The sequence below is a fragment of the Falco biarmicus genome, chromosome 7 (genome assembly GCF_023638135.1).
Source record: "Falco biarmicus isolate bFalBia1 chromosome 7, bFalBia1.pri, whole genome shotgun sequence".
Taxonomy (NCBI): Eukaryota; Metazoa; Chordata; class Aves; order Falconiformes; family Falconidae; genus Falco; species Falco biarmicus.
Genome location: NC_079294.1, coordinates 9,469,365 through 9,485,537, shown reverse-complemented (window position 1 = coordinate 9,485,537; position 16,173 = coordinate 9,469,365). Strand labels below are relative to the sequence as shown.

At 57.6% G+C, this 16,173-nt stretch overlaps 1 protein-coding gene across 1 annotated transcript; it reads left to right on the top strand.

Moving 5' to 3' along the window:
• The first annotated feature begins 9,710 nt into the window (after positions 1-9,710).
• On the top strand, positions 9,711-15,796 carry EIF2B2 (eukaryotic translation initiation factor 2B subunit beta). Its single transcript, XM_056345718.1, has 8 exons — positions 9,711-9,937; positions 10,531-10,651; positions 11,254-11,402; positions 12,119-12,282; positions 12,564-12,659; positions 13,522-13,659; positions 14,378-14,444; positions 15,341-15,796. The coding sequence occupies exons 1-8, from the start codon at positions 9,775-9,777 to the stop codon at positions 15,496-15,498; spliced, it is 1,056 nt and encodes a 351-aa protein (XP_056201693.1). The 5' UTR covers positions 9,711-9,774; the 3' UTR covers positions 15,499-15,796.
• Positions 15,797-16,173: the final 377 nt, after the last annotated feature.

The window sequence follows — 16,173 nt, the reverse complement described above, 5'->3', positions numbered from 1 at the left end:
CGCCGGGCCATGGGAGCGCGCCCCGCTCCGCCGCCGTATTTCACCGCCGCCGCCGCGCCCCGCCCCCGCCCGCCCCGGCCCCGCCGCGGGGCGGGAGCAGGTGCCCGGCCCCGGCGGCAGCGGGGCCGCTCGGTGTCCCCCGCGCGCGGCGGAGCCCCGCCGCCAGTTCCCCACCCCGGCCGCCCCGGGGCTGCTCGGTACCGGCCGGTGGCCGGTGCATCCCCAGCGGGCGGGGAGTGCTGGGGCTGCCCCGGGTCCTGCCCGCCCCTCCCGGGTGCGCTGTCCCGCGCCCACCCGGGCACCCCCTGCCCGTCCACCCAGCCCGTTGCCCCTGCCAGCCCCCGCCGCCGGGACCCTGGCAGGGGGTTTCCAGCCCCCTCAGCCCCGGGGGACAGCATCCCAGGGGACAGCATCCCGGGGGCAGCATCCCGGTCAGCAGAATCCCGGGGGCAGCAGCATCCCGGGGGCAGCATCCCAGGGGACAGCATCCCGGGAACAGCATCCTGGGGAACCAGCCGGGCCTGGCTGCTGTGGGGGGTCCCTCCAGCTGGGGAGGGCAGGGGCACAGCTGTGCCCTCAAGTGGGTCTGGGGCCAAATGCTGCCACCAAGGGTAAGCCCAAAGGAGTTCTGTGGCCTTTTCTGTTCTATTTTTAAGCCCCAGCAGCCAGGAAAAGTGGGAAGCGAAGAGATGCCAGCGGGCAACATGATCCCCCGTGGGCCACAGGTCCTGGGGATGTGACGGCTCTGTGTCCCTGCCAGGATTCACATTTCTGTCCTCCCGGGAGGGTGGGGAGGCTGCTCTAGGGCTTCCCTGCCCACCTCTATGTGAGGTCTGTCCCTGTGCCTTGTCCCCAGACCTGTGGGGTCTGTCCCCAGGGGATGCAGGACATGCCAGCCCCCTGTCCCCAGCCCCACCGGGCCATGCAGGTGGCAGTGGCTCAGGCATCAGTGGGAGCTGGGTCCTGCCTGGATCTCCCAGGAGTTCTGCCTGGAGCTTCCAGGCTTTGGTACTGCTGAGTGTGTGAGAAAGCTGCTGGAGTGGGGCCTGGCAAATTAGCAGGGAGATGCTGCAGAGATAAGCGTGCAGAAATCCCGGCCCCGCCAAGGGGGGGGGCCCGGGTGCGCTGCAGTTCATCACCCATCGGCACAGCGCGGCGGCTGGCTGCGGGGGGCTGCCTGTTCACCCTCATCCCCAGCTGGGCAGCAGGGAGCACATAATGCCCCCACTGCCGTGGCTGGAGCATGGCTGTGCTGTCCCTCTGCCACCCCACCGACCATCGTGGGCCAAGGCACCCCCCCACACCTCCCCTGGGATGGTTTTGAGACGGGAGCGGGAGCGTTTCCTCCCACCTGAGAGCCCAGACCAGAGGCTGCCCCGAGCAGCAGCTGCTGCCAACTCACTGGACAGACAGAATCCTGTTATTGCAAAGACCGTGACCACATGGGGCCTCACGCCTGTCCTTGCAGGAAGGTCCCTCGGGGCCACCCCTCAGACACAAGGCCAGCTTCTGGCGCTGGAGCAAAGGGCTCTCCCCCAGGAGCCGTGTGGCTGGGGAGACCAGCCCTTAATTGCTGAGTGCAATCCTGTTCCTGGTCTGAAGCTATTTCCTCAGAGGCCTTGGGCAGAGTTTACATTCCTGGGATGAGCATCCCCTTTCTAGGCAGCATGGAGCAGAGACAGGAGCAGAGAAATAATATTTGGACACTGGTAACCTGTGACCAGCAACATCCTTCTGCAAATGGAAGAAATATCCAGCTGGCTGGGGCCATGGCCGCTCGCTTTCCCCTCTGCTGCGCTCCTTCCCTGGGGGCCAAGCTTACCCTTCCCCAGCTGCAGGACAGGGCTGGAGGTCGATGCTATAAATGCACCAGTCCCGCGCGCTGCCGCCCACCGGGCTCTGGGGAGCAGAACTACGCACTTTGGGAACAAGGGACAGAGAGGGCTCAAGGGACCGGCCTGGGACATAAGGCAAATAGAGACATTTCCTTAAAGGGCAGATGCCTCCCACACGGTGAGCCCCATGTGTGGGCTGAGAGCATCGCCTCAATTTGCCACCGCTCGCCTGTGCCACCTCCCTGCCCCGCTCGCAGCACTGGGGAGCGAGGCGGGTGGGCAGTGACGGTGCATCCCTGCTGCGGGTGAGCCCCAGCCCCGGTACCTGGCTGCAAGCACACCCAGCGCAGCCCTGCCAGGGCACGGGCTCACCTCCACGTCAGCACGAAGACATAAGGCGCAGGGCTCCTCACGCCCGCCCTTCATCCCAGAGCACCCATGTTTCACCCTCGACGTTCTGTTCAGCTGCTTTCCCAGGCCCTGTGATCCAGCTCTTCGACCCTCCTAAGCCCCCCCATCAGTGAGCACGGAGGGCTTGGTTCGTAGCTAGTGCTGAGATAAACCCCCTCCGTCTTCTGCAGGTGATGCCGCTGGAGTGGGGATGGAAAGCAAAAGGTAGAGGGCTGGAGGCTGGCTGCTTGGAGCTGTGTGTACCTGCGTGTGGGGGTGGGAAAGGGGATGAGCATGGACTGGCAGAGGCTTCACCAACACCAGCCTCTCTGCACAGGGAAACCCAGGCCTCCCTGCTGAGAGATCTCGCTGCTGATCTCTTCTGCGAAACACAGGGCTCTCCAGTGCCCTTACAGGCAAGCAGGGCTGCACCAGTAACCCCTGGGTGGCCAGCATTGCTCCTCAAGGAAACAACCTGCAAACCACCTGCCTGGGCACCCTGAAGGACTCCCTGGAGCCATGCCGAAGCGGCTCCAGCTCAGAGACGCGCCAGCAGCAGCACATCTCTAGCTCCCGGCGGCTGCTTGCTGTGGAGTCAATGCCTCCTCCCAGGCCAGGTGCGCAGGGGGATGTGTTTGCCAAGGGGGAGGCTGACAATAGGGGGAAATGAGCCATGCCGCACACCCCGATGGTGGTGGCTCACGGTCCCAGTCGCTGCTGCCCGCGGCAGGCGGAAGCGTCCGGCCTTAGTCAGCCCCGGCTGCACGTGGCAGGAACTCTGCTGTTTGTTTTGGTTCCTCGGGAGGGGAGCTCGGCCTCCCCAGGGACCTGTGACCAAAACCCCAGGCACCTGATGGCCCGGCTGCATGGCTGGGGAGAGCAGGGTCTGGCTGCCCCTGGGTCACGGGCACTAGGGCTGGCTCAGGTCAGGCACGAGCTCGGGATGGGCACCAGGGCTGCCCAGGGGCACTCAAGGCAGGAGACTGGCCAGGCAGAGCCCGCAGCAAGCCCAGCTGCTGCATCCAGGCACCGTTTAAATCCTCTGTGGAGTCAGGGATGATGCGACTCAGGAGGAGATCCCTGAGACTGCCCGAGCCAAGCCCTGAGAAGCCATGACCCGCAGCCAGCCAGCGCTCCAGAACAGGTCGGTGGCTGGCGGACCCAGCACTGCTCAGCTTAGTGCTTCCTCTTCTAGCACAGGCTGGGTTTGGTGCTGAGGCTGAGCCTGGGGCAGGGGACAGAGTCACCTTCCCACCCGGCAAAAAGCTGTGGGCAGGTGGCAAAGCAATGCCAGCAGCAGACAGGGGGGTTAATGATGCCTAGCTGTTTCCCAGCCCAGCTGTCAGTCAGGTGTGCCTGGCTGGGAGGTGACACTGGTGACACTGCCGGCTGCATCCGCATTGCTCGGTGGCCAGCTGGCCAGGTAGCCCTGCACGAAAGGGACTGGCCAGGCCGCGGGTGTTTGCAGGAGAGCACAGCCCTGGAGCAGGGCGAGGCACCGGAGAGCCGAACCGCAGCCCCAAGCATACGTGGGTGCCTACAGGTAAGCGCGTCGTCAGCAGCCTCCGCAGGGCGTGCAGTGCCTGCGCCAAACAGCCCCTTGTACGAGAGGTACCGAGAGTGCGGAGCGGGAAGCTCCCACAGCACGGCTCACCTCCCGCTGCCCCAGCCCCGCTCCTGAAGCCCTGGGTGGGAGCAGAGGCCCCAGACCCCAGAAAGCCTGCAGGAATTTCTCTCCGGTGGCTGCAGTGTGCTGTGCTTGGGAAAGCCCAAACAGGCTGCGACCAGGACAGACTGGCACAGCAGCGTGTACATTACCCCCCACCGCCGGCAGAGATGAAACACCCCACGTTGTCTCATGGGGCAGGAGGGACAGGGTCTGGCAACCCCAGGAGGAACGGGACTCTCCCAGCAGGAGCGGAGCCGCCCCTCTCCCCAGGAAAGAGATGGAGGTTACTTTTCCACCGGAGAACCAAGCACGTTCTGCACATCTACCCTGTTTCATCTCTCCTGGCAGGAGGGCGGTGAGCATAGAACGGAGAGGAGAGGCACACGGGCACGAAGCTGCTCCGCTGCTGCCCCTCGCCTCCCAGCCCTTCGGCCCAGCCAGCCGGTGGGCAGGGGCTGCCAGGAGCTCCTCTCCCCTGCCAAACTCGATCCCCATCCACACCCAGCCCAGAGCTTCTGGCTGCTTATCATGTGGATGCAGTTCTCCTGCTTTTAGCTGTCATAATATTGACACAAAGCAAAATAATAGTGATGGCAAGACTCTGCCTGGCTCTGGAAGGCAAACAGGCGAGGAGACAGGGAGCAGCAGGCTCTGCTATTGTGCAGGACGGGGCAGCAGCCCAGGCTGCTTCCAAGTTCTGCTCCCCGGCATCACGCCTGCTGATAAGGGGGGGGGCTGTGGGATGCGAGCGGAGGGGGATGCAGGCTCCGCAGCACGCTCTCCCCGTCGAGGAGCGAACGTGTGCATCAGCAGGGCTTCATCCCCGAGGCTTTCCCAGAACGTGGGTGGAGGAGTGGCTCATCTCTCCCTTTCCCTGAAACCTGGCAGCCGCTGAATAGCTGCCATCACCCGCAGCAGACAATGAGCAAAGCGAGGCCGGGGCCAGCTGCAGCGCCGGGAGCGCATGAGCGGAGGAACTGCAGGGACCTGGCCGGTGACCAGGAAGCAGCCCAGACTGCTGGTGTCACGGACCCCTCGGTGACCACAAAGCGGCCAGCCCGCGCTTTGTCTCGACCCAAAGCCCTGGCTTCCTGCAGCCGCGCCACCATTTGCTCGGAGGCTTCTCTGAAGCCAGCCTGGAGGGACGGGCCCCTGCCATCACCTCCTCCCCGGCGCGGCCAGCCTGCTGCGTGCCCTCTGAGCGGCGACAGAGCCATGGCCAACACCTGCACGGTGCCAGCCAGCCCCCCCCCCGAGCCACTCGTGCCTTTGGTGGCACCGACCAAACCGACGCCTTTTCCGGGTACAAAGAACTGGCACACCATCAGCAATGCCGGGGCCAGCACCGCCCGCACAGCCCTGCGCCGCGGTCCCTCATCCCTCGCCGGCGCTTGTTTTCCTACATGACATGCAGTGACTTCCCACACTTCCCGCGCCTCTTCCTGACCAGCCTGGCCTTTGAACCAGCTGCTTCCAGCTGCCTGCATCCCTGAGAGGAGACCTGGGGAACTGCCACAGATGAACGAGCCGACGAGAGAGGCTCCACATCCAGGGGAGGCATCTGTACGCCAGCTTCCCATGCCTCTCCCGCAGACTGGCAATGGCGCGGGGCAGCCCAGAAAAACCTTCCTGCTTCCCAGCCTTGGTCCCTATTTTTAAGGCTCTAAAAAGGAGAGGGGCACAAACGGCAAACTTGCTGGCAGGAGAGATGGTCCCTGGGCCAGATTCAGAACCGCCTACTCTTTTCCCGTAGGGATCGCAGACTCCATCGGTACCGCAAGGGTCTGGCTATGGGCTCAGCCTGCCCGCGGGCGCTGCGCTGACACCAGGATGAGCCAGCAGCCGTTCTCCAGGCAGACAGGCGCACGTACATGCGGGCTGCTGAGCAAGGAGCTGCATCCAACCCTTCGCTAACGTGAGGCACCGAATCCACCCAGTTACTCCCCATAGCACGCCCTGCCTGTTTCTCCTCAGCCACCCAGGCAGTCACAGCAGCCACACTTTCCCAAGGATGGCCAGTTTAGGGGACAGTTGTTAACCGGGTCATCAGCGAGGACCAGCAGAACACGTGCCCCGGTACCTGCAGCGTCACCCATGAATTTCAAGCATGCTAAAACTGCCGATGACGCAGGCAACACGTGCGTGCACCTCCAGACCCCCAGAGCTGACCCTTCCAGCTATTCACATGCCTGCTTTTGATCACCAGCTGTTTGTTTGGGGTTTTTGTTCTCTTTCCCTGGAAGCTCCAGTTTTACGCGTGCATTCGGTGCTCAGTTCAGCCCACCATTTCCACCCCCTTCACCTACTAAGCGACCTACTTTCTCCCCCGTAGCACGCAGAAAACACTGGTTTAGGCTTCCTCAGCCCTTCAGCATTCACTCCTGCCTCCTTAACAGCCCTGCCTCCGCATCTCTGGCTGTAAGAGCTTTGGGCTTCAGTTGTCCCCTCTGGTTTTGTCTCAAGTCTTTGAGCACAGACCTTCCACAGAGCAATCCTACCACACCAAAGGCACCTTTGGTGCACCCTTCGCCTTAGACTGTGCTTTGCATTCCCCCCATTCCCATGCCATCCTTAACTCAGTCATTTGTGCTCAGCGAGTGGCTTAGGCATCCAGCGATGACCCTATGCTGCATCTTCCCATGTCACCTATCCAGCCTTCACAGCCCGTGCTGCGCTGACAGCCTGCCCTGTTGCTGCTGCTGGGCCGTGGCTGTGCTGGCTCTGTCCTGCTGGCTCCTTCCCTTCGCGTGAGCATCCCGCCTTGCTTACCCGGGTGTTGCAGACGAGTCCAATTACTAGAGTTCAGCAAACTCCAATTCCCCTCCCTGGCATTTCATCCAGCCCACTTATCTGCCGAGAGTTTCTAATCCAAACAGCCTCCCAGCACAGGATGTTCCAGTGCGCTCGGGCTCTACCCAGCCTCTGTCCTGCCTTCTCCTCCCTCACACGAGCACTTGGGGGATGACATTTGGTCCCCTGGGATGCAGAGTTCACTGGGTGGAGGGGAGCAGTGTCTCCAGCAGCCACCCCCGAGGGTACAGAGCAGGACACCATCCTGGGCAGGCTGGCAGCTCTCCAAGGAGATGAACCAGTTTTCAGCTTCTCTGCAGGCCCCGAAAATGTGCTGCCTTGCTCAGCTGGCCAGCTCATCCCCTGCTCAGCTCTTTTGCCCACAGCACCAGCAACCCCTGCAGTCGTGTCAGTCTCCTCGCTTGCTCACGCACCAACTGGGAAGCTGCAGCAGCCAACTCTGCTGGAGGGGACCTGGATACACTCGGGAAGGGAAGGGAAGGAGGGTGTGCTATGCAGGAGGCAGCTGCCTGTGGCTGCAGCAGGAGAGTGGGGTCCTAGTCTGCAACACCTGGCAACTTTGGACCACTAGATGAGTCTCCTTCCAGCTGCTCAGGGATGAACACGTGCACATCCCACCACATTGCCTCTGCCACAGTGGCCAGCACCGCCTGCAAGGCAGCAAGATTTCAGCCAAGTATACCAGGACACCAACATGCATCTTTCCAGTTGCCTTTCCCCACTTGCCCCGTGCTCCCCACACTGCCTGTCCTCTTCTCCACTCCCTCCTTTTCAGTCCTCCTGGGCACTCCCTGCCTAACTCATGGGTCCTGGCAGCAGCTGCTGGATAATGACAACCAGATGTCTCTCAGCTGCGGTCCCTTTGAGCAGCCAGAGCCTGGAGTTTGCCTTTCAGCTCTCCAGAGAGCCACAGGATCTGGCTCAGCTCAGCTCCACAGGGCTAACAGCTCCCAAAATCCCCATTCAGAGCCTTTCATTCATGAAATACAAGGCAGCAGACCAAGTGCAGGACTCTGTCCCTCAAGGGACACCAGACTGCTGGCCGTCTTTGGCTGGCTGTGGCAGCAATGCCCAGTGGAAAGTGCTGTAGGGAACAGGGCAGGAACAGTGCGAGCAGGGAAAAACCTCTGTAGCCTGGCAAGGCGCTGAGAAGAAACTGCCCCGCAATAGTTACTGGGACCAGAGCAGGGAATGTAAACAGCCCAGCATCCACAAGGAGGTCATAACCTCAGAGTCCGGTTTCCCTTCTTCTTCTCCCTCTCCTGCCTAATCTCCAAGAGCTGCTCTGTTTACTAGTGAGATAAGTAAACAAACAAAGGAAAGCTCCGAAGCAATTTTTTTTTTTTTTTTACCAAGTCACTGCATGTCCCAGTCCCAGGGTGCACACATGGGAGCGGTCTCTGCACGCCATGGCAGCTGGCACACAGCAATATGCAGGCACTGCCAGCAGCAGAGGCAGGCAGCTGATGGGTTGCCTTGCCTCCCATGTAGCTGTGTGGACAGGCAAAAGCATGAAGTGTGTGACCCTGTGCAAATACAGAGCCAGGTAGGCCTGGCTCCAGGGAGCCTCCAGTTTACACAAGGTGGAAGAAAACAGACCCCTAAAGCTGGGGAAAAGGGGGAAGAGAAGGGAAGGCAGCAGGGAACGAGAACATGCCTGGTTGGCACAGAAGGGCCCAGTACTGCTGAACCCACAGCAAGGCAAACCCTGTTACCCTTCACTGACTCTCTCCAGGGGCAAAGAACGAGACAAGCTCATCAAGCAGGGAAACTGTGACTTTCAGCCAGGGCAGCAGCACCCCCCAAGCACATCCAGGCAAACCCAGACATGTGGCCTTTCACCAGGTGATGCAGCAAGCCTCTTTCCGCAGGCTGGCATGCACTCTGGCTTCCAGGCACACTTGAGGAAGGGGCACTTGAGGAAGCCACAGGAGAGAGGTGTGGAAGGACTCAGTCCATCCCAGGCTTTGGGTCACAAATCATCTGCAATATGTCCCCAAGACCCAACCCACCGGCTGTTGGCACCTTCCTGGGGACCTGACACTCCTTGGAGAGCAGCTGGTGAGTCCTAAAGAATCAGACAAGCACAAAATAGATGTGACGAGCACCCAAGGCCCTCCAGGCCCCTACAGAAAGCACCTACTGAAAGCTTCCAGCATAAACCAGTTTGCTTTGATTTCCTAATCTAAACCAACAGGACACAGAGCAGCACCACGGAGTACAGCAGTGCCGCAATCAGAATTATTCCGCGGCTCCTGCCTGTTCCCTGGACACAGCGCTCCAGGAACTAGACACAAAGGAGCTACATTCCTGCCTTATCCAGGGCCGGTTCTGGCTCTGCCAGCAAGAACAATCGGACTGCCAGGAACTGCGCCTTTCCCACCCCATTTGCTTTGGCTCCCTGCGCCTGGAACACCGCACCGTCCAAAGTAAATCCCTGCACATGGGCTCTCCCTGCTGCTCGGCACAGGCCCGGCTCCCTCCCTCCCGCCCTACAGCACAGGCGCTGCCTTCCCTCGCACAGGCCCTTCCGGACACCGGCCCGCAGCATTCCCACCACCGAAGCGGCAGCGCGCAGGCCCGGCCCCTCCCCGTGCGGCGGCAGCCCCGCCGCTCCGCCCCGGGGGACCCCGCCAGCACCACGCCCCCCAGGCTGTACCAGGGGCACCCCGCCAGGGAGGCGGCTCGCCGCCCCCGCCCGCCCGGCTCCAGAACTCCCCACCCGGCCGCCCCGCACCGGCACCGCGGCCTGCAGCGAAGCCCGGCCGCACCCCGCCCCTCTGGGCCCGGCCCACCGCCGGCCCACAAGCCCCCGCGCCACGCGGGGTCAGGGGTCACCACCCCCGTTTCCCCGGTGACGGACCCACTCCCTGCCCCCCGCCGCCCAGGCCACGCGCGGCCTCCGCCACTCCCTGCCAGCCGCAGCCCGCCCGCGCTTCCCATTGGCTGCGCCACCGCAGGAGGGTGGGAGCGCTTTGGCAGCTTCCGCCAATGGGGAAGCGGGGCGGCGGAAGCGGAAGCGGGGCGAGTGGCTACGGAGCTCAGCGGGGCCGGAGCGCTGCCGCCACCATGCCGGGCGCCGCCGAGCGCGGCTCGGAGCTCTCGGAGCAGATCGAGGCCTTCGTGGCGCGGCTGCGGGGCGGCGGGGAGCGGCCGCGCTCTGAGGACACGGCGCGGCAGACGCTGTCGCTACTGCGGAAGATCATCGCGCACGGGCGATGGAGCCGGGCCGGTGAGGGCGGCGGCGGGCGGACGCAGTGCTTCTTCCGGGTGCTGGGAGGAAGGCGGCAGCAGAGCCCGGCGGCAGGGGCTCGGCAGTTGCCGGGTCCGGCGCTCCGGTGGCGGCCGTAGGGTGCAGAGGGAGTGGCAACGCCGGGGCAGGCCCGGTGCGGCGGCCGGTGCGTGTGCGGTGGCCGGTGCGGCCGGGAGCCTCGCTGGCAGCTGCCAGTGGGTCCGGGCTCCAGCACTTGCCCTGCTGAGCCGCAGAGCCTCCCACCCCACAGCCTTGCTCTTCTCTCGATGCGTCGGTCTGAGCATGGGCTGTTCCAGCAGCAGCCGGTTTCCTCTGTCACTCAACTTACTGCTTATGGTTTTCCGTAAGTTTTGAGTGTGTGCTGCGTCCAGGTGATTCATAGTACAGACACCGCAGTGGAACGAGCAGCCCTGTGAGCAGCTTTCAGCTGGCATCTCTGTGCTTCCTGGTGTTGCATTACTAGTGGCAGCACCAGTCTCTGGTTGTGAGGCATCTGTGGGGCACACGCATCGGTTTGATGCTTGCGTGGGTTTGCTCTGGGCAGCAATAACCAAGGCCTTTCCCTCTTTCAGGAGAGCTCATGGATCTGATCCGGACAGAGGGCCAGAGGATGATGGCAGCCCAACCGTCTGAGACAACCGTGGGCAACATGGTGCGGCGAGTGCTGAAGGTCATTCGGGAAGAGTATGGCAGGTGAAGTGCCCCTGTACCCCGGTGTACCCCTGTACCCTATACTGACAGGTCTTGCTGCCTGTACCCCTCCTAGGAGCCCAGAACAGCCTTCCCACACACCGTGTCCTGCTGCTTCTGTGAGATCTCTGTAGTTTCCATCACCCCCCTGTTCCCGCCTCTCCTGTAGAGGGGCTCGGTGAGTTTAACATCAGAGGAAACCTGTCATTTTCAGCATAGCTGATAACATTTCCTTTAGTGAAACTCCTCTTGGCGTAAGTGCTGTGGGTGCACGAGAACAGTCTGTGCCCTGACCTCGGGCCTCTCTCCTTGCATTCCCAGGAGGGTCCATCCTACTGGAGCAGTCACCTTGAGCCTGCTCCTCATCTGTGGGCTGCAGCGTTTGCATACAACTTAGGAAGGCACTTCATGGCAGAGCTTTGGGTGTCTTTCTGCTAGAGACAGCTAGGGAAGCTCTTCAGCACACTGTGGCGTGCCTCCTGTGTGTGGTTTTCCTTCCTCTCTGTTGACATCCAGGTGTGCTGCGCTGTGGGGATGGTACTCAGCCTGGCCATGCCCCTGCCTTCTCTCCCGAGGCTGAAAGGCTGTTTCTCATCTCGCCCCAGGCTTCATGGGCGCAGTGAGGAAAGTGACCAGCAAGAATCTCTGCACAAACTGCTGACTTCTGGAGGACTGAGCGAGGATTTCAACACCCCTTATCCTCCCCTCAAAGCTAATGTTATTGAAGCTATTAATGAGCTGCTAGTAGAGCTAGGTAACGGATGGGTCTGAACTGCCCCAGGGGTGGAGCTTCTTATGGGATGGGAGCGATGCTTTCCCCTCCTCTTGGGTGGAAAGAAAACAACAAGGATCAGGGAGGCTTAACCTGAAGGAACTAAGGAACTGAAGTCCTGCTGCTCCCAGGACTTAGTTTGGCTTACGGGGAGATGGGTGGAACACTGCAGAGGGAACAGAGTGGGGGCTGTTGGCCTGTGTTCTTGGTCTTCTGGGAAGTTGAGTCCTCTGAGGAAGAGTCTAAAAAATACACCAAGGTTGGACTTAATCCCTATGCACATATAACCTGACCCTTGTCACAGAGCACTGTGATACATTTTTCTTCTTCTGCGATCTTGTGACAGATCAGGTGTCCAGCTCTCAGTCTGAGGCACAGGTTGCCCTGCCTCTCCTTTCTGTGTGGTTCTAGTGCTATTGAACTGTCACTAGTTGTTGCATGGGCATGGTGGTTGTGCTGACATAATCCACTCCCCTCACAATAGAGTTTTTAGTGTGGCTATTTCTAGGAGTAGCTGGGGAGCACAGGGTATTCAAGGGCCAGCTTCTTGGTCCCTGTCCACTGGTAAAAAGAACAGGGAGAAAAGCTGTTCCTGCTCTACCAGTGCTCGTAGCATCGCTGTAGTAAAAAATGATCTTGTTGGACAGCCCTAGCAGCACAAGTGTTGCTTTTCCACCTATGGCTTCCTTCTGTTACAGAGGGCACCACTGAAAACATTGCTATGCAGGCGCTGGAGCACATCCACTCCAATGAGGTGATCATGACCATTGGCTACTCGCGCACTGTTGAGGCTTTCCTGAAGGAAGCTGCCCGCAAGCGGAAATTCCAGGTCATTGTGGCAGAGTGTGCACCGTTCTGCCAGGTAAGGCCCCAGCTGGCTGTCGTCTCCAGGCACCACGCTGTCCTGCGCATTCTTACTGAAATCTTGTCTCTGGAGGCAAGCTGAGTGTTACAGAAGTTCCTTTGCAGTTGAGAGACTGAAGGCGGCTTGTTATCGTACCCTGTGTCCTTCAGTTGGAGGGCTGTATTTGTGCCCCATCGCTTGGTATTTTCGCAGTTCAGACAAGAATTGAGTGCTAATATCTCTACAACTGCACTGCAAGGAGCTGTGTCCCAGGGGACCAATTGGATTCTCCTTTTTAGGGTCACGAAATGGCTGTCCGGCTATCTAAAGAGAACATTGAAACTACTGTCATGAGCGATGCAGCTATTTTTGCGGTCATGTCTCGAGTCAACAAGGTAAGGAGGGCTCCACTGGAGGAGGGAGTTCACAGGAGGTTAGGTGCTTTGGCTTCCCACACCAGCCACAGGTCCCAGCAGTGATGGATGCATTTCTTCACTGAAAACTCAAAACTGTAATAGTCCCTGTTTACAGCTGGGGTGGAGATTTGGGGTGGAATCCCAAGTCAGTGTGATGGCTCACTGCACAGTGATAGGTTTTTCTGCCTTAGTGGCTAACAGGCAGAACAGTTATAAGAAACGAAGCCAGGAGAGCCTCAAAAGGATTAACCTTAGTTTTTAAAGAAGATGGAACAAAAAGCAGCATTTCCAAAGAGGAAAAACTCTCCTTGTCTGGAATGCAAAATTGGTGGCGAAGGGAATCACCAAGGTGTGTTTTTTCAAACAACATACCTGTTCTGTACTTTTATAGAGATGAAGACTTGGCACTCCAAACTCAAAAAAAAAAAATCTTTTTACTTAATAAAATCTAGCTACACCACTTACAGCAAGGGCATTGTTGCAGGCAGCAGTTCAAGTTACTTGTGCAATGCTTACTTTGCGGGCTTGTAGAACAACAAGGAACACAGCCCAGTTTCTGCTCAGTGTTCCCTGCAGTAGAACATACATTTGTCCTCTGAAGTTCTCTGTGCTGGCCTCACCATGCTGGAGTCATGTTCTTGTTAGAGAGGAACGTCTCGGTGCAGAGCCAGTGCCAGATGAAACAGATCAGGCATCCAACTGTCCTGTAACTCCAGCCTTTGGCTGGCTGGCTGTTCTGACAAACTCCTCCTCCAGCTCATCCAGCAGGGTCCGAGCCAGGAAGCGTTCCTTCCCCACTCTGCTGTGGAACATGCTATCTAATGCTCATTTGCCTTTTAAGGTCATCATTGGTACAAAGACAATCCTGGCCAACGGCGCCCTGATCGCTGTGAGTGGGACTCACACTCTAGCGCTGGCAGCTAAACACCACTCCACTCCGCTCATTGTGTGTGCCCCCATGTTCAAGCTGTCACCACAGGTAGGCACAGCAGCAATTCAGGACTAAGCCTGCTCTACATAGAGATGGGGGGTGACTTTACACTTGTGGGAGCTCAGGATGGACAGCACCATCTGTCCCAAGGGGAGGTTGGTAAATGAGCCATCTCCCCCATCTGGTGCTGTTACTTCACATAGGAAGTCCTGACGCATGCCACATTTGGAGGAGGGTCTCCTTGAAGCACCCTCTGCCACATGTGGTAAGCAGTGCATGAGGTGTAAGGATGTAGACCACTGCCTACTAGAGACTGACATCACCATAGTTATTTTTTCTTCAACCACAGCGGATTTCAATTTATATCTTTGGTGTTGAAAGACCCTGTGTACTGACAGAGGAGGTAGATGGAGATGCTCTAAACTGTTTCTTGCACCCTACTTTCTCAGTATTGCCAGATGAAGTTGCAGACTGAGGATTTAGCTTCTCTGCTCCAGTCCCCTAGGCTTTGCAGAAAGGCAGCCAGGTTGTAGGTGGCTCTAAAAGTGCTGAGGGAAAACCCTTCACCTGTAGATGTTACAGAGGTTCTAGGCACAAGCACTATGTAATTATTGTAAACAAGTGTCGTATCACCTGGCAGTCATCTTCCTCTGCTTCCAGCACTCAGGTTCTGTTTTCACTAGGATAATGAGGCAGTCCTTTTTTTTTTTTTTTTTTTTCCTCCCCCCCCCCCCCCCCCCCCCTTCCTGTACTCTTTCTCATTCAGTTTCCTAATGAAGAAGATTCATTCCACAAGTTTGTGTCACCACAGGAAGTGCTGCCGTTCACAGAAGGTACTGGTTCTTCTTTATATAGCCTGGTCAATCTGGTTCAGACTATAATTTAAAAGAAATTTTTTAATAGCTCACATAAAGCTTAAATGTAAGACTGTCCTGTAACCCAAGACAGAAAATCCTTTCTTACTGTCTTAAGCAGAAGAGAAGTGCTGGGAACCATCCTATTTTATACATAACTTTCTATTACAGGAAGTACAGAGAAAGGATTTCCCTTGAACACTATCTTTGCACTTTTGCTTCTGCTCTGAAATAGTCAGTGTTTTATTATAGGATTGTAATAATGGTGCCAGGCAGGTGGAAGTTTCCTGTGGGACAGAGCAGATGCCCAACGCTGAGGGCAGCTTCCTTTCCTTCCTACAACTCATGTTAACCTCCTGAAACTTTGTTGTGTGATCCACTTGTTGAAGCCCAGTATCTCTGCAATGGGCTGCCCACAGAAGCACCATCTTCAGAAAGGCACCAGCTCCCAAGTACCTTTTCAGATAGCAAAGCCTCCTTCAAAGCCCTGTTTCTATGTGACAAAGACTACCAGGTTTGGCACAGGTTTTTGGTTTTGGCCTTCTGAGCTTTTCTTTAAATAATAACTTTGGCAGCATCAGGACTCTTACATCCTGGTTACATACTGGCGGGTTTTTTTTTTCAATTAGTAACTACATCAGGGGATCTGTGGTCTTTTATCAGTAAAAACTACCAAAAGAGAGTGCTGCCATTCATCCAAGATTGCTGTATACCTCTAATTCCATGACATCAGTGAGGAAGCTGGAAAGTATCCAGGACATTCCAGTACTGACTTCAGGATGGCATGCACATAGCCAGTGAGCTCAGGAAGATGTTCAGAAGGCTAAATGTACTTTGAGTTGCTTTGCCTAATATTGCTGCTATTCACTTTACAGGGGAGATCCTGGCAAAGATCAATGTTCACTGCCCAGTGTTTGACTACGTCCCTCCAGAGCTCATTACTCTCTTCATTTCTAACATCGGGGGTAACGCACCTTCCTACATCTACCGCCTCATGAGTGAGCTCTACCATCCAGATGACTATGAACTGTAAGGCCACAAAGCGCATCACTCTCTAGACTCTTCCCAACCTTCTCTTTAGAAAGATACAACAGCTGATTAAAGTGTACCTTGTGGTCAGGTTGCTGTGGGGAATTTGCTCAGCAATGTCTTTCCTACCCAAAAGCAACAGAAGGCAGAGCTCTCGTACAGGTTTGGATCTCAGCTGTTAGAAGTCACATGGAGCTGCTAACCTAACTTTGATTTTTGAAACAGCAAGGTGGGAGTTTAACTCTCTGGGGCAGCTAAGCTGTTACTTCAAAGTAGGCTGCAATAAAGGCTGTTTACCATGATCTCACTGTTAAGCACGTTTTCTATATGCAGTTACTTTGTTTCTTTAACTAGCAAGAGTTTTACCAATGTAGTGAGTTGCCTGCACCCGTGACGCAGTAACAGGCTTTAAGGTGTGCTTTCATCTATGTGTGTGATGGGAATCCATTGGCAGTTGTGTTCAAAATGGATTTTTTTTGGTAGAAATTTCTGATAATTTTTGGTGACCTGCTGAAATACAAACCAGCTTTTTGTACAATGCTGGAATGGAATTTCCATTCTTGATGAAAAGCAGACCTTGAGAAGTCCTGTCAGCTAGCTGCTTCGCCTCCCTGTCAGAAGGCAGAGCTCAACCTCTTGTTTCGCTTATTGTAGTCTGAGGGTCTTTCCTTTCCTGTAC